The 23,796-nt window shown below is 36.5% G+C and overlaps 1 protein-coding gene across 1 annotated transcript in view; it reads left to right on the plus strand.

Moving 5' to 3' along the window:
- Positions 1-23,796, plus strand: part of NPAS3 (neuronal PAS domain protein 3) — a 579,942-nt gene that overhangs the window by 548,276 nt on the left and 7,870 nt on the right. The window contains exons 12-14 of the mRNA XM_042813282.1: positions 882-1,075; positions 6,888-6,994; positions 23,457-23,604. Coding sequence (XP_042669216.1) covers positions 882-1,075; positions 6,888-6,994; positions 23,457-23,604 — 449 coding nt within the window. The remainder of the gene's footprint in view (positions 1-881; positions 1,076-6,887; positions 6,995-23,456; positions 23,605-23,796) is intronic.

Here is a 23,796-nt window from a genome sequence, read left to right on the forward strand (position 1 = left end):
GATTATTCTGTACCCAGAGTTTCAGCTTGTTCCATTTCATTCAACATTCTTAGACTTTCATTCTCCAGGAGTACAACTAGATCTCCTGAGCATCTCCTGGCATTGTCTTGTGAACAGGGAGAGAAACCACCAATCCCTAGAGTTTTCCATACATACATAGTGCATTAAGCAAAGGCATTATATTTCTACCAGCTCGTTAAAAGCTTACAATGGATGCATTAAAAGCTTGCAATGGATGCAATAAGTTGATGACTTGTACTCTGCTGCTTCGCAAACTGTCAACCAGAAATAAGTAAATCAAGGCTATGAGCAGTGTCTCCATGTTGTAGGTAGCTAGCAATTAAATTAAAACCGTTATGGAAAAGTTTCAAAACTAATGATCTTTTCATCTCATATTCAGTTTCAAAATGTTAGGAAATTAATGCTCCTTTTCTCATTTCATTAGTTCAATTTTCTCCCCTTCTCTCCTTTCTTTTATTGGATTCCTAGGGGTTTCTCTGTTATTATTATTCTCTTTCTGTAACAACCACTACAATAAAAATCAATAGCACAGGAGTTCTGAGTTTTTATTTGATGAATGTGAAATATTTGCCTATATATATAATAAAACAAATATATATATATTATATATACATATATTTATTATATATATATACGCATTATATATTATACATATATATTTGTTTTATTTTATTTTGCCTTGAGGACATATTGACAGTCAATATTAATAAGCTTAAGACTAATACTGGAAGTTAATTATTACAGTTTCTGGCTGTGGTAAGTGTTCTATAGGATATAGTAATTATATCCTTTAAAAGAAACTGATGTCATGGTCGCATCCAGAATTCACTGGATTTTCTTTTACTGTTTTTATTTTTCAGGTGATTCATATAACAGGCCGCTTACGTCTGAGAGTGTCACTGTCTCATGGACGGACAGTACCCAGCCAAATCATGGGACTTGTTGTCGTTGCTCATGCTTTGCCACCTCCTACAATTAATGAAGTCAGGATTGACTGCCACATGTTTGTCACTCGTGTGAATATGGACCTCAATATCATTTACTGTGAAAATAGGTACAGATTTTAGCTCCTTTTTTAATTGTTTTATTTCCATATATTCTTTATTCCGTTGGCTTAGTAAAAAGTTTTGGAATTTGTGATTCCTGCAATGTCACTCTGGTCTTGTATGAGAGCACTGGATTCACACTCATTGTCATCATCTCCATTACTGTTGCATTCTTAGAGTATAAACTAAATACTATGTTTTGAAGGAATTGTTCATGAAATAGGGGAAGATAGTTCAGAAGAGTTTCGTTTAAGCTTCCCTTGCTTTTTACAATCTGCCATTGTACCCCTCAGAGGCAAGATTCAAAGCTGCTCATATGACTTATATGGCTGTCCTTACACGCTCCCCTGTCTCGACAAGTCCTACTTTGTTTACAGTTTCCTGGTTTTGAATAAATCTGTAGATTGCAACACATTGTGCTTAGTGTTTAATGGAACAGAAGCACAGATGGCCTAGATAGTAGGCTAGGAGAGGTGGGAAAACTGTAGATTAAAATTGTTTAAGGACATATTAGGAAAGGCAGCAGTGAAATGGGAAGAGGTGAATGAGGAGTTGGTGGGAGAGGAGGCTATGTTTAATGTAACAGGGACAAGTGATTTAGGAAAGTAGACAGAATTTAAATTCAGTCGTCTACTCCCTATGACTAGGGCATCAGGAGTGGCAGGATTTGGGGCAGGGAAGCCCTGCCAGGACATTCATGTTAATGCCTATTGTTGCCATTGAGACCTTTAAAAATAGATATAAAATGTAGAGAACAGGTATTAGGAGCAGAATGAAGAGATCTGAGAAAGAAGATATGATAAGGAAGTTTGAGTTCTGTTGATGGAAATCTCAGAGAAAAGCCACAAAACTTTGTCAAGAGAACCTGTCATTAAAAAGTAGAACAAGCAAGATTGCTCAGGCAAGCTTTTCATGTATCTGCAGAAATTGCGTGTTGTAAATAAGAGTTCAAGATCTCTGTAATAATCAATAATGGAACACCTCTGTTCAGAATAGTACATCCTCTTAAATGCTCTGTTGAATCAGGGCTTTACACATTTTACAATAATTCTGAGTTTCAATTATTAGTATATCTTTGCTGTCATGTTGCTAAACTTCCACAATAATGGTATTAAAAATATTATTTGTCTATTAAAGAGACCACTTCATCTAAACTTCCAAAGTATTTTCTAAAGGAAAATGTATTATTCTCATTTTTAAGTTTGGAGAAATTGAGCAATAGTAGGTGACTTGCACAAGTTCACACAGAAAGTTGATAACAATATAAAAATTTACACTGGATTTTTGCCTGTGATTCTACCCAATGAGTTTCTAGATTCTGTATAGTCTGGCAGCTATTGAAAGAGCTCTGGGATTTAGCACTAGGATCTAAAAGAAAACTTTAGCCTTAGTGTGTGATTTGACTGTGACCTACACTGGTGGTAATGGAAAGCAGCTACCACTGCAGAGCTCATCAATGGTCTCTGTGAAATGAATTTCTGGTATCTGTCCAGTTCCTAATTAACAGATTTCCTTTTAACGAAATCACGTGCACTTACTGTTACCTTTGCTGGCAACCTCAATGGGAGAAAAAAAGCCAGGAATGAAATGGATGTGGAAAATGAACTATTCCATCAGGTCAACTATAATATAATTTTTTTGATTGCGTTAGAAAGATTTACACTTCTCTACTGACCATTTGGCATTTTTAAGAACCCTACAATGTGTGTGTTTGTGTTTAATTAAACAGTTTTTTCAAACTTCCCATGCATTTACATGTAGAAATTAGTACTTAAAATTCCTTGAGAAAGGCATCACTGAAAAACCTAAAGTGCATCGCACATGGAATGCTGTTTGGAAATCACAAAGAAAAAGCCAGTAATGTGGTAAACTATGGTAAGCTAGCTGATTTACTTATGCAAGAAAACATTGAGCATAATAACATTTTTCATTAGAAAAGGTAAAGACAATATCATAAAGTTGCTTTTCCCTGTCTATAGTGGATTTCTTACACAGTAGGGTGGAATGCATATGATAATACTTAAATTTATGTTGCAATAGTTACATTTTTAAGACTCAGTGGCAGTGTTAAAAAATTATAAAAGGAATTTCAAATAGTAGAAACTGTTCTGCCAGGACTGAGAGGTGAATGTTAGCTCAGTGAGACAGCGGGGCTTCCACTCCTGAAAAATAGTGTTAGATTGGCAGGACTTAAATTTCATAGCAGGCACATAGTAGAATAAGACTATTAAAGCTGGAGGAATGGAAAGGGCAAAAGAAGGCAAGGAAGTAACTGAACAGCTGATATGAAGCTGTCAGATGAATTATCTGGGCATGTGCCAAGGCCATTCTCTGACTCAAGGAAGTAGGTATCTCTCTTCTGGGGCTATAGAAAAGAAGTTTAAGTATCCTTTCCTGAATATATGGGCTTGACTCCTGGCATCTGGGGGCAGCAGGGAAATTCTTTGTGGTGTAACAGTAAAGCAAGTGCAATGCTGATGAAAGCGGAAAAATAGATCCATGCTGGGGAAGCCATAAGCATTATTTATGGAGCAATGGGGAATTACTAGCAGCAGCAGGGAGTATGGAGCAGAAGCCATGCTACTTAACCAAAATAAATGCTCACAGTGGACCATTGGATCAGCAGGGGTGAGATCAACAGTACTCCTATTTTTCCAAGCGGTTGCCTGATTGCAGTAGTGGGGAGTGAAAGTGACATAAGTCTTTGGGTGCATCTTGTTAGTTTATTCTGAATGAAGATATCTGCATCAGAATCCTGGAGTCACTGCAGAAATTAGTCAGCAACTGTTGACATCCTTTTGAAACAAGATCAGTTAGTACACTTGCTCTTTCTAAGAATTAATATTTTATTCTGTGATTATGGAATGGAGATGTAAATTTCAATATGTCAATCCATGTGCCTGCTATCCAAATGTGAAATTCACGTCATCTAAACTTCATCACTTAGTGTAAGGTAGTCTAGAATTTATTTCTTAGTCAGTGGAGTGAGAACGGCACCTTCAGAGGATAAGCCATCTAAAACCAAAATAGAGACCGCTGCTAGAAGACAGTGTAAAGTGTGCTTTCAGTATCAACTTACTATATATCAGAAATATAAGGGGTTTGGCCTGTTGGTATGACAGTAGTTGCCATTAGTTACTTAAGATGTGCAAAAAGAGTCTTGTTTACAGAAATTCAAGTGCAAGTATCTGCACATTTTTGTCCTAATTCAGCAAAGCACATATCTCTGTCTCTAAATTTCAGTTATGTTAATAGTCCTGTAATTCAGTGGAACCACCAATCTGTTCACAGGTAAACCTGTACTTATGTTTTAGAGGATGGACATCTGCCTATTCAGCAGAACTGAGTTCCTACTGATCTACCTGTTGCTTTAGCATTTTGTTGGGCTGGGAGCTTATAAGACCTAGTGCTCTAAAATATAACATTTCTTCCTTTTCTCTCTTTTAGTGATCTATTTTGCATCTTAGATACTTTTGATATGAGAGTCCTCTTTGATGTAGTTTCTTTCCCTTCTGATTTTGGTGTCATTGCTTCTCAGTGATCATCATATACATCTCTAGATTCTTTCCGTTTCTTCCATTTTTTTTTAATCTAATGAAAAAAATCTTTTATCCTTTACATGTCTGTTTTGAAGAGCTATTTCTTAATATTTTCCTTAAATTTAAGAGACTGAATTTGCTTCTACAGTTGCCTTACTTTGTTCATTTTTAAGTGTTAAAACTTTACAGAAACACTCTGCTGAATAGACGCAAAATACACCTGAGTCAAATTTACCAGAGTGCAGAATGGCAGTCCTCCATGTGAACTGTAGCAACCATAGTCTGGGTGCATCATGGGGCTGTGGCTGTGATGCTGCACAGCCCATTTCTCCCCTTCTACAACACAACTGCTCCCATACTTCTAGCGGACCACGTCTGTGTTGTTAAATAACACAAACATGACCATTCGAGCTGTCATATCCTTTCCCTGCAGCCTCTGGAACAATCATATGAGGACCAGGAGTGACAGAACTCTTGGTCCTGTCAAAATCTGTCAAGAGACTGTTCTTTTTTTATGTACTGGACTTCTCCCTCAACTTGAAGCATAGCCATCTCCAAACAGAAATACAATATTCTTAGGCCAAAGAGAGAACAAAAAATGCTAATGAGGAGAGTATAGAGCTGAGAAGAAGAGAGGCTTGAGTTTTTGTTCCTGTACTATTTTTGTTCTATGTATTTACACACTTGGTTTTGTATAAAAAATAATATACAGTCCAGAGAACAGAAAACTTTTAATGTCGGACTCGATTTGCTCTGATAAGGTATCTTATCAGAGTTCCTAGGTCCTTTGCTTGATGGCTGCTAATTCACTGTGCAAACTAAGTAGTGTAACTCAGCAGGAGTAGGGAGTCCCACTACCACCATCCCAGACTTCTTTATCTGATGAACGTTGTCAACTCCCAGTAGGTAGAAGAGATGCATTTCAACTGTGAACAGTTGTGGTGAACAGTAGATGGGTATCCCTACATAGGTATCCCACATTTGGCTAAATACTATAATACTAAACAGTCCTTTGACTTCAACATGCTCTGCAAGTGGGACAAGACTGTTGTGTTTTATGCTAAACTTGATCTGACAATCTGGCAAATCTGAGTCCATGTGTTTCTCCTGTGACAGTTTTGCAGGGGTTTAATATGGACAATGCAGCCAATCAGTGCTGCTGTTGCGCTATCTAATACTTCATTCCTCTTCCTCCTCCAGCCTTCCCTGTCTATGCACTTTCAGATAGTTTTGCCAGTCAGTGCCTCAAGGTTTGTGCTTGCCACCTCTACCTGCTGGGAGCCCCTTGGACCTGTGTGGTCCAGTTTCTGTTTGATCTCCTCACTGGCCTGTACTCTGGATCACAATTCTGTTGTTTCAGCTGTCTGGTTCTATCAAGACATTTGGTGTTTCTTACAACTCTCTTAAATGGATGCCTATTATGGCTTAGAACTGTGAAGTGGGCTTAAACCCAACCATTATAGCATGCTTTAAACTTTAAGGATTATTCAATTTCCAGAAAACGATCTTACTTTTAATTGCTGGTATGTGCAAGGCATTTTCCAAATGTTTTGTTTTCTCTACTGCACTTAAGAGCATTGTTATTTTGGTACTCAATGACAAAAGTTTGCACACGCTCACAGACACAAAGGTCTGAAGAATAGATTTTAAAGTCTCTACGTGCAATAAACAACAGAGTCCCAGTTGAAAGGGCCCAGAGTGAAAGCTGAGCTCTCAAATGAATTAGACTGAAAGAGATAACACCCTGAGGCATCTGTATGTCTCAGCATTTAAATTATATCCCTTGAAATATCAGTTTGGACTTGGTGCCAAGAGATGGTTGAAGATCTTTTTCATGAATATATGCAATAGAAGACCAATCTGTTTAAATGAAATGTCTCTAATCATTTGTTATAAGCATACCATAGTTTTGCTTTATTGTGCAATTTTGAATCGTCTTGGTCCTTTAATAAAGATTTTGGATTGTTGCAAATGCTTTACAGCTTCATGGAATTATACAGTCTTGGTGTTACACTACAAGAAGAATAGGGAACAAAATAACTTTTCACTTACTCAGTGAATTATACGACTTCGAGGTTTTTTCTTAAACTGATTTCTCTTTTTGTTTTTAAGGCTTCTTCTTCTTAGTGCAGGTATGTTTGGTTTGAATTTATGGAAGAGACTTCATGACATTATTACAGTGGTGAAAAAATTATTTTGCAGATTTCATTTTCTTAGCCACTTCGCAATTATTGTGTTCTTTTCCTTCTTTAATTACAAATTCTATTTTTTTCCTTTTTAGGATTAGTGATTACATGGATTTGACCCCTGTAGATATCGTAGGAAAGAGATGTTATCACTTTATTCATGCTGAAGATGTGGAAGGCATCAGGCATAGTCATTTGGACTGTAAGTACCTCCATTTTTTGTCAAAATAATGTGCTATCAGATTGTTCCTGAACCACTGTTCATATTTTCTGACTGGAAGCCTGCATCTTGCAGCTGCTTTTTTTCATTACAGAACTTCATAGGAGGTAGCACAAATTTAGGTTTTTGTATCAGTTATTTTCAAGTCTTTCTATAGATGCATAGCATAACTCACATATGTTGGAATAAAAAATTGTATTTGTGTTACTGGAGTTTCCAGTAGCTGTTCATGCACATGTTCTGTGCATTATTTTACTCCCTCAAAGAGGTATCCCTACACAGAAAATGAACTCCTCTCATTGTTTTTTGTTTGAATCATAACACGGAGGTCAAAAACCAGCATATTTGGGATTTCACCAGATTGTTCAGTACAGAACTGAGCTACATCTTCACCAGTGTTTAAACCACGCAGTGCATTTACATCTAAACAGCCTCAATCATCTAAGTCCCTGTTATTTCCACACGGGTAGTATCTGATGATCAGGATGAGGGAAATACAAGTACAAAAATGTTTCAAGAGACAAACGTTACCAGAGAGCATGTGTCTCTGTATGGGGGAAGGGAGGTTCAGCTTGATTCCTTGTAATTAAACTCTTTATATTCTTCTTATTAAAAGCCATAGGGCCTAATTCTTTTCTTGTTGAGATCTGTTGATTTCAGTGATGGTGCTCCTGATTTACCCTGGTATGAAAAGAGACTTAAGCCCATAATCTCTAGTTTATCTGTGCCTGCAGATAATTCTTTGGAAGTTTCAGTGACTGACTGCGTTTATGATTGACTTGTATGTTTTTCTAATTTAAAAGGCCATCTGAAAGCTGCTTCTCTCACATTTGAATAGCTCTGCTTTTTCGAAGTCTTTATAATGTAGAATTTGGTGAATCCATGCACTATGTCCTGTTAGCACTCACTAGTGAAAGGGTAGCAACCCAAATCCAGCTACCTTTATTAAGTTCTTAGAGAACTACACAAGATATTAGAAGACATTATAAATCTTTGGTCCCTTTGCTTGATACGTAAGAAAGATAGGAGAATAACTTTAACTGGAAAGCAAGACAGGAAGGACCACTTCTATGATAATATCTGGCAGCCAGCACTACTATCAAGTTCTGTTAGCTTTCAAATAGTCCCTCAAATTACTTGCAGGTAAGGTGCATTTAGCATAAGAAGGTCAGGTTAGATAAAATTCTGTGGAAAAAAATCAACTATCCATAATGAAAAACAAATAGCCATTCTGCATCATTTACATTTGGATGTTTTAATATCCACAAGGATATGGCAGTTGATACAAACGAAGGAACAAACCGAGAAACCTACTGGGTTCTCTTGAAACTCGAAGTCAAAAAATGACAAGTTGCTTTTCCACTGAATAATGTGACCAAGGAAATAAAAGATATTTATGACTGAGACTTAGCATACCACCTGGCAGAGATGAACATCCCATTTGAAAAAGACCTTAATCTTCTGAATGACCACTTCTCTCTGAAATAGAATATGCTTTATGAAACATTCATCTTCAGAAAACTTAGAGACTTCTTTCTCAAACAGTGCAGTGCAGTGCTGTGTGGCCTAGTGTATGAGCACTGGGCTAGCACTCAGGAGACCCCTGTGATTGCTTCACATTGCTGTAGATTGCTTGTAGATTGTAGATTGTAGATTGCTGCTCTCACTGTATGTCTGACTTCAGCAGAGTTCCAAACTTTTTCTGTAACTATAGCATAAATATTCTTTCTAGGCTCAATATTTTCAGTAGGTGAGGTCACTTAGTTAGGTCTTTTATTTACAGGTGTTCTCGTGGCGTATAGGAACAGGATGTTCATAAAATCATTCAGGCTGGGAGGAACTCTGGAACACTATCTGAATCAAAATTGATTCATAGTAAATTTTTTAGGTCTTTGGCTAGCTGGTCTTGAAAACCTTCAAGGACAAGTATGCCACAACTTACTGAGCAGCCTATTCCAACTACCTTTAATAAGGGCTTAATTATCACCACAGTGATTTTTTTTTTTTTCCATCTGGCTAGTTAGAATTTCCCTGTTTTGATTGTGCAGCTCATAGCTGCATCTTAGCAGACTGTTAGGTCTCCCAAAGCCACCTCTTCTTCAGATCAAGCAAGCCTGTCCCTACAGGTTGAGTGCTCCGGCTCCTAACATCTTGATAGCCCTCTGTTGAGCTCACTGAAGTTTGTCACTATTTCGCTTGTACTGGAGTGCCCAAATTTGATGTTATTTTCCAGCTGCAGCATAAAAAAAGTCAAGTAAAGGGAAATAGTGACTTTCTGTGATCTACTGGTTATCCCCTTTTGTATAGCCCGTAAAGCACACTGCTAGTTTGTGCTTAGTCTGTTGTCCACCAGGACCACTGGGTCCTTTTCAGCAAAGCAGCTACCCAGTCAGTCACTTCACAGCCTGCAGCATTACAGGGAGTCTGTCCATCCCAGGTACAGGCATTTGTTTTTTCATGTTGTTCAGAATCATGCTCTGGATGAACAATCGTGAAGTTTAAATTAGACTTGGGAATAGCTCAGTAAGTATACTTGCCCATTATAACTGCTGCAAAGGTTGAAGTGATGCCCAAAGAGATGCTTGATTTTTCTAGCATTTGGAAAAGTACTTTGTAGAAATGCCATGGGAAAGAAATCATAAAACTCCAAAATACTTCATAGCAAGTTTTCCATCACATAAAATCAAGCTTAAACAAATCTAGAAAGATAAAATCCTTGTTTCAGTTTAAAAAAAAAAAAATTAGAAAAAAGAACTAAAATTCAAGAATCTGCAACACTGGCTGTAGAAGGTAAGAGACAGCAGAACTGTAGTTTCCCTAAATAGATAAAGCAGGAGGTTTGTCAGTCCTATGCAGAATGCTTGCTTGATATGGATAAAAAGCAGTGTTATACAATGTTTTAAAGAGCAGCTGGAAGCTGAAATATCAGTTAAAAGGCCCTGTGAAAAAGTAATGCAGGACTTGAGAAAGCATCAATCTGAAGATGTATTTGGTAGATGCTTACAGAGAGCATATAAAAATCTGATAGCTTTTTAAAGGACAGAAAATAGTTTTTAAAGATTAAAACAAGAATCCCAAATTGTATTGGTAAATCTAAGAGTAAGAAGAAACACAAAACTGTTACTGTTGCCTATTAATTGACAAAATATTAGGAAAAAATGGAAAAAATAAGATGAGTATATGCTCCCTTCTCATCCAGGTTATTCAAAGGCATCAAAGAGGGAAACAAAGCTGAAAATGCTGCACAAAATCATACAAAAAAAAAAGAGAGCTGTTGATGGCTTCAGATCATAGCAACCTATTAGAAACTGTGAAAAACAGGCCTTGTTAACTCTATCTCAGATAAAAGAAGACAAAAGCTGTTTCAGGAATGTGACAATAACAAGTATAATGGTGAAGAAGGTCTACGGGACTATAACAGTAACAACAATCTTTTGTGAGGGAACTGCTGCCCTAATTAAAGGTCAGCTACAGTCAATGGAAAACCTTTCATTGCTTCAAAGGACATGGGGATTATGTCTTAAAAAAGCAAATTTATAGAGATCCAAGTCCTGACCCAAACAAAGTAAATAGCAAAAATTCCACAAGGTTCAGTGGAGTCTAGATTTCTGCTTTGTGAGTTATGTTAGTTAAAGCTTAACGAGACCTCACCTGGAGTGCTGTGTCCAGATACGAAGTCCTTAGTACAGAAGAGACGTGAATGTGTTGGAGTGAATCCAGAGGAGAGGCATGAAAATGAACCAGCAGATGGAACACCTTTCCTGTGCAGACAGACTGAGAGAACTGAGGATGTTCAGGAGAAGCGAAGGCTTTGGTGAGACCTCATAGTAGCCTTTATCGGGGGACTATAAGAAAGAAGGGACAGACTTTCATAGGTTTTTGTTGTGACAGGACATGGGGAAATGATTTCAGACTAAAACAAGATGGATTTAGGTTGGATATAAGAAGAAAGTTTTTTTACAGTAATGATGGTGAGGCACCGGAGCAGGTTGCTCAGAGGGGCGTTGGGTGCCTCATCTCTGGAGACATTCAAAGTCAGACTGGATAGGGCTCTGAGCAACCTGATGTAGCTGTAGGTGTCTCTGCTTATTGCGGGGGAGTTGCAGTGGATGGCCTTTAAGGATCCCTTCCAACTCAAACGATTCTATGATTTTAAGATTCTAATGCCCTTATGAATTGGTAAAATAATATTTATACTTTACCTGTACGTGTTCCTGCATCTATTCCAACACAGTAATATACAGTGACAATCCATAAATTACTGAAGCAAAAGCTTTTCTCAAATATAAATAAAAAGGGATACCGTTTCTGTCTTGTTTCATACAAGCCAATTGATTGGTGTTACAATTTCACCTTATTAATGTATTTCCTATTTTGTAAGACTTCTTGGTTTCAGAAGTTAGGGAAATTTTTCATTTGTTAATCTTTGATGCGTTTTTGAATAAATTGCTTGTAGAATCCTGACTGATACCACTTACAATAAATCAAGTCTCTCACTGAGAGAATAGTTACAATGTGCTGTAGTACACAGTCCAGCATCACAACACATCTGATGGCTCAGCTGACACCCCATAACTGACTTAGCTGCAATAGCTTGTGTTTGAATATGAGATCTCAAAAATTGCAAGTCTGGCCATACCCTGGCTCAGATACCATCCCTAATCCTACTCTGTATAACACAGTTCTTTGTTAGAATGTGTGGCATGAAAAAAGTGGAAGCTGAATGGTTTACACTGCATAGTTAAACATCTAGGACTAACATACTGAGAAGACCCCTTACAACTAGGTTACTTTTAAGAATAGAAAAGATGGTAGGGTCTCTCTTCCTATTTACCTCTGCCTAGAAACACTGCAGGGCTGAACTTCATATCAAGCAAAGAAAAGCCATGAATCTCTTCGCATGGGTAGAATTGTCTTTGCTCCAATGGTAAGAAAGTGATATAACAGATGGCAGGATACATTTTATGTCAAATCAATGTTAGAAATCAAGCAAATGAATAAAATTACTGATGTATTAGACAGAACACTGTCTTTAAGATTCAGCAAGGATAATCAGTACTGTTGTACAGATTGAAATACTATGCATGTGTACTTCTCTGTACACCACTGTTATACAGAGGTCTGATTTAAGAAGCAAATATGCTGGTGTCATATACTATAGGAGTACACTTTTCATTGAACTGAAAAAATGAATGATCCTCACTGAAAAGTAACTTCAGGTATTTGCTGTTGCAGTTCAATGAAGATCATTAAGAATGCTGCAAAGATGCATTTAAAGCATTTAAAAGGCTAGACCTCCAAAAGCAACAGTGACTATACTTTTGGACAAGTATAGAGCAATGTGCCACCGTCTCAAAATGAATATATTGCTTGTAAAAGTACTGTCAAAAGTATATACTGGCATATAATGCACGTTTTTTTCATTTTGGAATCTTAATTGAGGTCTAAATTCAGAAACCTGACGCTGACAAAAAAGATATCTGCTGTTCTCAGCTATTGCATAGAAAATATCATCCTACTCTTTCAGGATTTGATTTACAGCTATAAGAAATACAATTCCTCAGTAACAGTGAGCCAGGGCAGTTCATTTCCCATAAAGCAAAGGTCTCTGATGAGTGTGTTTTGTAGCATTCCCTTTCATCTACTTTATCTGGTTTTCAGTGGTTAGAATAATCCAGTATTTCTGAAAATAAAATGCTGCACATTCACCTTTATCATGGCTCCCATGTTTTTCAAGGGGTATTACCCCCTCAGTCTGCTTTTGAATAAATAATATATTCATTATTTCTTTTACTTATGTTCAGTAGAAGAACCCATTGCTGTTCAAAATATTACTTAGTGCTTTAGCCTACCAGCTGTAGTTGAACTAACCCTTTTAAATTATGCACATCAGTTATACTTTTTTTTATTCTCTTAATAACCTAAAATACATGAAAAACAAATAGAATGAGTTGATAATTTCTAACAGTAAAATACACTTCAGATATTTTGCTATCATGCTGTGGAATAACTCTGCAATGTCAAGTAGCACACAATTAGTAAAACTGTAGGGGGAAAAAAAAGAAGTGTTTTGATCCTGAGGAATTTTTATCCTAATCAGATTGAAATTTCAATGCTCTTGTAGTGCTTAATATCTTCAATCACCAAAAAAAAAAATCAAACTGATTCCAATGTCAGGTTTTGCATTCTGGGACTGAAATAAAATGCTAAAATATACAAATGAATCTCATGTTTGTACAAGTTTATTATCATCGCTAAAAAGCAAGATTGATTCTAAATTAGGTTGATAGAATGTCTGGCATTTAGCTAATTCTTAAACCAAACTCGCCTGGCATCTTGATGACAGCCTAGTGTATCTCTTTGTCAGAGTGTTGTACAGTTTTTCTCCTTGTTTATACCATGCCCGTATCGTGGCCAGCAGTGATTTCTGCAGATCAGACCACCATCCTTATGATCTTTCAATTGGAGATGGTGGAGATAGAGCAAGATGAGGGTATCAGAGAGAAGAAAATGGAAGAAACTGAAACATGTAAAGAAAACATTTTTTTAATTCACACTAGGAAAAGAATGAAAATGGAATTTGTTTCCAGCCCATATCTAGCATTTGTTTTTCAGAACTAGTGAATTACCCAAGCTTAGCAACAAAGAGCATGTATGACTGTGTCATGGTTCTATGTTTTTTTGGTTTTTTTTTTTTTGTTTTTCGGTTTCAGTATTCCACATCAAAACATCATGTAGTGTACGGGGCATTAAAGTGTCACTGCCCCAATTCCAGGTACCTATCCCTGTACATTATAGCAGTCACGGGATCTGGCCCTTCCGGGTGGGGGGGGCGCTCTCTTGCTGCCTTGCAGTGGGTGCTGGAGGTGCTTTCCTAGCCGTTCCAAGCTTTTCAGGTTTGAATCGGTCCCGGGAACTCTCTCTCTCATCTTGTCTGATTTATTAATCTCAATTTCAATTAAATTGTATATATTGTGTTATCTTGTATTCCAATATTATAGTAAAATAAGTTTTCCTCCATAGATTGCTGCCGCTGCTCTTTTCCTCCCTTCCTTCCTTCCCATTTTTGTGGGACTGGGGAAAGGGAGTAGGGCAGAGGCCTGTCGCCCCTGTCACGGACATAGATTGATCTGGTCAACTCCCTGACAGACTGATATCTTTTAGCCACTTTGTGAAATCCTGTAAGTGTAGCATTTGCTCCTGCAACTGTTTCTTTCAGCTATGCTGATCTGTCTAGCGCATTTTCTTTTTCTGCTCTCTGATCAATGCCAGTTACTTTAGAAGAAGGTAGAAAATACTGTGATTTTCAATTATGTATGTTGCACCCTCTTTTTTTCTGTATTACACTGTTTATTCATGGTTTATTCACTGTTTAAGATATAAGAATTTATACCACTGCCTACATTTCTGTTTTGGAGCAGGTCCTGTACTATTGTAATATTGAGTATTCTAATTTTCCCCTTAAATATTCACATATCTCAAATCTCGATAAATTTTTAATCTTTATAGTATCTTATTGCTAAGTTTTTCACGTGCTAGTTTTATATCACTAGGCAAATGTTTTTTGTATGTAAAATATATTATTCATCAGAAGCATCAGGTCTTTTAGATAGTCAACAAACTGGAGAAGTTAACTGAAGAAGTTACATAGATAAAACTTAAGCTATTTAAACGACTGACTGCTGAACTTGCTATTTCCTAATTCCAGAATATTGCCTTCTCCAGCTTGCAGTATACAACTGTTTTGCAAGATGCCTCAAATACAGTTTCCAGCAAAACTATTTTATTTAATTCCTGGTGTTATTTCATCTTCAAATTAAATCCAACTCTTTGATACAGTACTGATTATTATGTCCCCATTTCAGTTTGTAGGCTCTCCATTGTAAGTCTTTCATAGCTCGCTTTTTGTTTCCCCAGTTGACCATTAGTCAGTGAAATATCCTGCCTGCCTAATCCTGCCTGCTAAATGGCCTCTGCACATTTGTCACTTGCCACTAAAACTAAGGGAGGAAAGTGAACTGTTATGAAAGTGTACGAAAGTGTACTCAGGAGATATTTTCATGGCAAGGAAAATTGTAAGAGAAAGACAGGAAAAGAAAGTTTGGTTGATATGCCAAGTACTGTCTAAGGCAATTAACGACTCTTCAGAAATCTGCCTTTACTTCCACATTTGAAGTCTTTTTTTAAGCTCCAAATATAAGTTCAATTTTCATCTGAAGCCACTGTAATGGGCTTCTATCCTAGTGCATTGGTCAGCTGAAAATTACACCTAGCTTCTTCTCCTACTTGCATTTTTACTTGCATTCCTATTACAAATGCATGTAGGACTGGCTTTGTAAGTACAGCTTGATTTGCCAGTTACTCCCTTAACCATTTTCTTTATTTTTTTCTACAGATTTTTGTGCTCAAAATTTCCAACCCATTGATTAATTTATACTTCTTTGATATTCATGTTATGATAGATTGCAGAACAACACGGTGAATTGCAAGGCTGTGGGAATATCTAAAAAGAGAGGAATATATAAGATTTTATCATGTATCTCCAGCAGCGTTACCTTCACTCTGACCACTAAATTATTTTTGTCATCACTTTGCTACCTGCCATCTGGCTGCACCTCTATAAATGTATGCCATTTTAGAAAGGAAGGGGAAAAGTACTTCCAGTCACATATCCTTTACCTTTGCTGTTGAGATTCGCTCTGAGATTATTGAGACTAAAAACATTACTTTATAAAGTAAGTTAGAAGCAGAGTGAGTGTTGCTCCATTGAAAATCCAGGGACAATGTAACATTTTTTTTGTAATTTCATAGGCTGTGAAATACTGCATCCTGAAATGAAACTATGCTAATGTATGAAGAGGCTGTTACAGATCTTTCTGGAGTTTCAGAAATACATTAGCACTACGTTTCTCTTTTTTTCTGTTCTTTTTTCTTTTTCAAAGGTCTGGGCAGTTGACCTATTGTCTCTGAGGGAGACTGTTTCCAAAGCCAGAAGGATATGAAAATAGTATCAGTAAAATCTGTAGCACATATCAAATATGAGATAGTGTGGCAACAGAACTTATTAGCACTCCTGTAAAAGAACCTGCATAAATCACCTGTAGTCTTGATATCCATGTGCAATGTGGTCAGTGGTGGATCAATATTATTTTTTTGATATCTGGTAACTTACAAAGCAAGTGGGCCGCTGTCTGAGACTTTGGCCCAGTGGGGATTTTGGGAATGCCCTGCCAATCATCTGAAGCCTTTGTAACTAACCTGCACAGACTGTTAGGCATTGGTTCTGTGATCATAAGAAACTTATTTATTCAGACATTATTTTATTCTTATTTTATATGAGTTGAGGGCAAAGGCAGAGTAGTGCTAAGGTATCTTTCTAGGGCTTGAAGTTTTGCTGAGATTTTTAATAATTATTATTCTTTTTACAGTGATCAGGTTTAAAAAGGGCACTATGTTTTAAATATGCCTTATGTCATTCACTGCCAATAGTGAAATGATGATAAATCTTTGTGGGTTTAAAGGCATTCAGACATTCAGTTGTGCCATGCCACCATGACAGTGTACTGATCTCTTTCCTGCAGTGTCTAAGCTGAGAAAACTATATTCATTTTGCTCAGTACAAGCATCCATACAGAGACTCAATCCATAAACAAAAGCATAGTTTAAAGGATAGTATCCTTTCACTCAAAACAGGCCATCTTTAATGTATGAAATTCAGAAGGAAAATTAATATAGTTGCCAATCTGCTTCTGTGTTCTGATCAGCCTCTCTGAAACCACTGTTTCCTATTTGTAGGAGATATAGCTGTGTATAGTTCACTGATAAATTTGGCATGGAAAGGGTTATGTTCTAAAGTCATTAATCTTACATAGATTTTCATATGATGGACATTAATATTACTGGAGAGATGGAGAACAGATTTAAGCTTCTTGAGCAAGCAGGGCCAAATTTCTCCTCTGATGTTGCATTTTAGTACCTGAAGGCAAAATTTGGATCTGGGATTTCATTTTCCCCTCCAGTTTGAACAGACAGAGTTCATTAATGATAATGGAAGTTCTGTCTGAAGTTGGTGTTCAAAGCAGTCTTGAGTTTCTAAAGGACCGTTTCAATATTAGCAGAAGGAAATCACTTTATGGCAGAATTGAAGTTTTAAAAGTCACAGGGAGATAGACAAATCACATGGGAGAGGAAAAGTTAAGAAGGGGAAAAGAAAACCTAGAGAATCTTAGGTGGAAAAAATCTGGAGTTTATTTTTCAATCCATTTTATTATTAAATAAATATAGTTTATTTACATCATTTCTATCTGTATAAAGATGATTTTTCTGAGATACATATTGTAATCTTCCATAAGAGTGCATCTGGTGATACACTGAATTAGATAGTATGACTGTCATGAGTCTATTACATTTGTTCAATATCTAAGTAATATTTTAAAATAAACATCCTACCTGGCATGGTATATTCTTGATAATAGTTAATGTTAAACATAAGTTTTCTGGATAAGAAGACAATTTTTAAGTGATGGACCATGGGTAATGGCATGTATTAGCCACATGTAAGGAGGAGGAGAAAAAAAAAGTTCAGTTTTTCTGAATGGTTGATTACATCCTTGAGTAGAGGTTTTGGTTTCACTTAAAATTTTTTTTCCAGCAAGGTTGTTAATCCTTATTTTTGCCTAATTTGTCAGGTGTTTAAGTATGTAGCATCCTCACGCTGGATGATTTAGCAATATTACATACTGCAGAAGTAAGCAATCAATTGCCATGCACAACATTTTGAGAGTGAATGCATATGCTTAAAACAATTTCATGTTAATGGAGGAGTTAGATGGGAGTTTGGGTACCAGTATATAGTTTTCCTTCAGGAATAGAACCTGCTCTTTCCCACTCGACTTTGGAAAAGATGAGATAAGCAAGTATTACTGCATAATACCAACAGCAGGTTAGCAGCCAAGGTCTCAGAAAGTAAGTGTTATTGACACAATACACCAAATTCTACCCAAACCTAAAAAGATGTTCTGATGAGAGACTGGAAATATCCCAGGGCTGGTAAGCAGCTATTTGCAGTAAGGGGAGATATAGCAATATGATCCATGGGGACATCAGTGACAGAATGGTGTCATTTTTGCCCGAGCAACCTGCTGTGGAAGCAATGCTTTCAGCCTGCTGTGTAGAGAGCAAATTTGTGCACAAGCTTTGCTTACATCCCCTTATGTTCACCCCACCCAGTGTAGGAAATGATAAATCAGAGTGTTTGCAGAGATGACATGTTTGCTCGTAGTGTATCTATGGGTCTTTCATTATTTATCTCATAATTTTGTTTAAGTACCAGATATCACTTGGCATTACTAAATATTGTTCAGTCCTTTGTTCTCATTGCTAAAATCCAGTCTGTGTATGCCTACTATTTAAAACATCTAACTCACTAATTGCAAAATCTATAGAAAAGTCCTTAGAACATCAAAGGCTCACTTGATCCTCGGAGCTGTTATAAATGAAAAACTGTCTCTGTTACAAGCAAATAAGGCACTTAATGCACTCTTTCTGGCTGTGATGCTATTTTTCCTGTGGGTTTTGAAAATGACCTTCCTGTAAGTATCAAGGACTGTAACTTTTCAGATAAAGAAACTGGTTCTTGTTTTAAGTCTATGCCAGGCTCATTCCCCTATAGCCCACAGTTTTCAAAAAGAGAAGAAAAAGTAATCCAGAATTAAAAAAATAAAAAAAACCCCTCTGTTTCCAGAGCAAGTTACCCTGTCAGCTTGCCTTGGGCCTTAGGTGGAGAAGTAGAGATTAAAGAGTCAGTATTCCTTTTCATGTTTCGTCTGCCAGTTTTGTGAATGTAGAAAGAGTACTTGTGGCTGTAGCTAAATATCCAACTGTGGTATTAAATATGGCATTTTCATTTTATTGCAGTAAATTAAAAACACTTTTATAGGTTTATTACAACAGGAATTTGGTATCAATACTATATTCAGTCATTGATAAAGGTATTACAAGGAGAAGGCTGAATAGCACAGCAGATGTAACCTCAATATTTTCACTAATTATAAAGAACCTCTTTGTGAGGCTGTGTGAATATGTAAGTTGATCTCATCATTTCCTATTTACTCAATACTTACCTGAATACGCAATATAGTGTAGCTTTTAAATGCATACGAGCATGAGTAGAATGTCCTTTTGTAAGAGACCTTGCTAAAAGACTGCTTTTGATATACAATTTCTTCATCTCCTCTTCAAACTGAATTAAGCTACTTCCTTCTTTTAAAACACAACTCACTATTTAGAAGCTTTGGCTTTGATTTCTCAGAACAGCCTCACAGGAAGAAACCATGTTCTTTTTCCTTTTGTAACCATATTTCTGAAGACAAACTTGTACTGATTTATTTTGATTTCTGAACAGAAATAGGTTCCTGCAAAGAACACTGACTGTTTCTTCTTCTCCCCCCTCCTTTGCTGCACTGCTACAAGTATATTGCTGAGCACAAAGCTACCAAGGAAAACTGAAATCCCTCTGTTGGGAACAGTGTACATAGCAATATATTCATACTTTGAGAAACAAGTGAGATTTTTAATTTAGTTTTTAGCATTACGTACTGTGCATTTCTTGCATGCTAACCACTGAATTGAAGCTGAGAAAGTAATGTCTAAGCAAATTTTATACAAGTTTAACATCTACCATTTTAGGGAATATGTCACTCATTTTAAAACATTAGCCCTCAGTAATTAACTTTGACTAAAGGTTTTATATAGATACGTGTGTATATATACATATATATGTATAATTATGTGTTTTCTTTTTCCTAGTGTGTAGAATTTTCATTCTCTTCCTCACAGTTATACTGATTGTAAAAATTGCTCCTGACAGCTATTTAGCTGAGAAGTCAGTGTTTGAAAGATTTCTCTATATTTCCATACAACTTGGCTTGGTAACAAGGTCTTTTTTCTCCTCTCTGTTATAAGTACGTAACTTCCATTAACATTTTGGAGACATGCATGTATTGGCAGGAGAAACAAAGTCTGTAAGAGAAGTCACCTTTTGTGCTGTTCTTACAAATAGGCTGATATACCCAATCCTGCACAATCGCATCCAACTTCAGTCATCTGAGAAATCCCACTGATGTGGTCCCAAGTCTTACTTTCCCACATACTTTGTCTCCAGGCTGGATATTTCATGTATGTTTTTCTAAATAGAAAACAGTTTTGCTAGCAATTTTGGTAACAAACAGAACCTTAAAACTCTGTATTTCTCAGTGTACAAAAACACAGACCTGAATTCAGTAAGGGAATTGTCTTAAATATATTCTGATTAACCTCAGAATGTGTTCCAAATGCTATTATATTTTCCTAAATTTATGCTAAACTGAAATGGGTTATCTGTTACTAGTAACAAAGCATAACTTCAAAAGCACAGCTTAAGTTGGACTAATTCTGTACTTCATTTATTCTCAAAACCAGTAACTTTATTAATGGACTCCCCATACCTGTAAACTGAAGATCCTTAAATAATACTATAAATTAGAAAACATATCAGATATTTTCATTCTTTCTCTTGCATCACATTGAGAATTTTTTTTTCCAAGTTACAGTATGATCTTTCAAACCTGGGTTGAGTCTATCCAGTATACTCTCAAAGGATGTAAGAACCAGATTCAGCAGCACAGCACAGCACAGCTGGTCTGCCAGACAATCTCTTTATAGAGAGAATTTTTATATTGAATCGTGGGACTTCCTCAAGAGCATGGTCCACAAATCTCTCATATGAAATGTGCCTTAGACAGTTACAGGGAGAAAAATTCTATGTATGTGGCAATATATCTGAGCTGGCCAAATAGAGAGGGGGAATTTGCAGGAACATGAACTTCATGGAAAGCCTATTTTCAAGATAGTATTTCAGATTTTCTTTGGGCACTCAGTAGTTCGAGAGCCTGAACTCTGTCTGTAGATTTTTTGCATGCAACACCTATACATTGAATTCTGGCTTAAAAAAGCACATTTTCCTTCAGAAATGGCTTGTAAGGTTTTAGTTTTCCCTCTTTCCATAGCTCTGAAATGAATGCTTAGTGCAGCTCATGACACAGACTTTTCCAGTGGTGCCAATGTAGCTCTTACAACCAATGTAAGAGGTACTGAAGGAGGAAATGTCCAGAATGAAATGGACTGAATGGACTAGAGGATCTGGGTCTCCATAACTATCACTGTGCAGGATTGCTGTGTCAAGTCACTGTATAGTGACTCACCTTGACTTTAAAATATTCACTATGGGCAATTATGAGGATTCATCCTTTAATACTTATATATCATGGTAAATTTGGGTATTGTTATAAATTGTTATAAAGAGGGCAGCACAAACGATAGGTACGTATGCAGGTAGAATTTACTAGTTACTGCATGTAACTGTGGGTGTGCAGCTTTCAGGAGAGGAAACAATATCACTGTAGACTTCCATGCATATGGATATTACTGTCAGCTGAAAACGAGAGCATTTTGAATGTTCTTTTTTACTGAAATGGAAAAGTCTACCATAATCAAAACTTACAGCAGTTTCATCCCTTATTTTTCATAACTAATGAATTTGGACTAATTTATGTGAGATTGTTTTATAAAGTAGCATGCAACATTGGTTTGACAGAAATGCTGGGTAGTCAGTTGTAAATATTTTATCTTTATTCTACTGTATAATGAAGTTTTGATGCCAATGAATTACTGTAGCATGATACTTAGAGTTTGGAATACAAAAATAAAAAAAAATGGGAACAGTTGCAGATCTTTTCTAGAAACAGACCTAGTTGAGTAGAGACTGCTGCAAAACAAAAGGACTCAGATCACACACATATTTGTTCATATTGCAGCTGAGTCTGACATTGAACTTTTTACATGCTCTTATTCATTCAACTGTTGACAAATCAGAGTAGGGGGGGGACTCCGAGGTAGGAAAAAATCCGCGTATGTAGGGATGCCTCTGTAAATGTCCTTTTTCTGTAGATATATGTACAGGGATCGTACAGGGATCTAGATACAGATACACAGAAATGTATAATTAGGGGTATAGACATTTGTTTAACTTGAAAGCTCCAAAGTATAATTTGTCACATTTATGGCACGAACTTTAACTGCCTTAAATACTTACTCTTTTTGAAAGTGACTTTTTTCTTTTCCCTTTGCAAAAAATAAAAAATAAAAAAATATAAATGTACTTCATGAAACCATTGTATATGAAGCACTTATTAGCCGTAATTAAATGGACAATATGAATTTACTACATCTTTAGGACTCTGGCTTGTTCTGGTTTAGAGCAAGATGATTAATGCAAATACATATTACTTGAGATAACCATTTAGCAGCTAATTTAGCCAAATTTATTACAGCAGTTAGAGGTTTTTCATTTTAGCAGACGGAGACAAGGACATGACAAAAGCAGAAGGAGTATACGAATGCACAGTGCCCTCTAGTGTACAAAGCTTCACAGGATTAGTGAGAATTGCAGACAAGAGCAAGCATTCATGTAACAATAGTACCCAGATTTTGTGTAGTTTAGATTTTCTTTAAAACTATGCAGCGTCCATCCTTTGAAACATTTGCATTTCATCCCATTTTCCTGACACTGTGGCATCAGGCACAAAGCAAATCCATTTCAATTTGGCAATATTTTGGTTGAAGTGTTACTTTAAACATCTGTATTTTTAAGCCTTCTTTCAGCAAGCATATAATAGCATCGTTTCACATTACTGATTTCTTTTACTTGTTTCTCTGTTTCTTAGCATATTTCAAACATCGGAGAGAGCTGTCACTCTTTGGCTCTAACCAAGTCATTCTGTGCTTCCCTTAGGCCTCTTTCTCAGTCTGCTGGTGGATTTACTTTGCTCGGGTAGAAGTAAATTCTCCCAAGACTTTCCCCCTACTGACCAGTGGAGATTTGGTTCATCTGAGAACTGTAAATTCTGTTTGACAAGATCAAAGAAACAGATGTATAAGTTCAGTAGTTGATATCGCCTGCAATAAGGAGAAATGATCAAAGCAGCAGGGGTAGAGTATCTTCCCAAACCTTTCAAATATCCAGAATCTCAAAGAGGTCTACCTAGGAGCTATGAATAAATCACATATAAATTTGCCTCTTTTTTTTCTTTTTCTTTCTTACAGTTTGAGTGCATTGAAAATGTCCACATAGCAATAAGTATTCTGTGAGCCAAAGAGATTTGTAGTTCTTTTCACTTTTCTTCTTTCACTAGAGTTTCCAAAACCAGATTAAAAGTAAACTTTAAAAGCTTGTAAAGCATACAAGCCATCATACTGAGCATCAGATGCCATTTGCCATCTCATTAAACCTAAACGAAGTTCAGAATCTTTTGCTCAAACATGTTGGATGTTGTACAATGCAGATCATTTTACTACAGTTCTAATATGCAATATATCTTGTTTCTATTCTACTTGTATTTTTCCCCAGTGTTAAATAAGGGTCAGTGTGTAACAAAGTATTACCGCTGGATGCAGAAGAATGGAGGTTATATCTGGATACAGTCTAGTGCAACCATAGCTGTCAATGCCAAGAATGCAAGTGAGAAGAATATCATCTGGGTCAATTACCTTCTCAGGTACATCTTCCAATCCCTTCTCTCTCTTGAACTGCTCTCTGTATTACTTAACTGTGCTTGTGAGAGTTTTGGGAAAAAACAATTGCTTGCTGTAGAGTATTAATGAAAACAACTTTTTCCTATGGTCTGCTATTTGGTTGAATATATTAAGAAATCTGTCACATCTCAGTACACTGGAATATTTTTGAATTA

Source organism: Centrocercus urophasianus, unplaced genomic scaffold (assembly GCF_019232065.1).
Source record: "Centrocercus urophasianus isolate 14NV4802_14NV808 unplaced genomic scaffold, USGS_Curo_1.0 seq_14, whole genome shotgun sequence".
In the NCBI taxonomy this organism is placed as follows: Eukaryota; Metazoa; Chordata; class Aves; order Galliformes; family Phasianidae; genus Centrocercus; species Centrocercus urophasianus.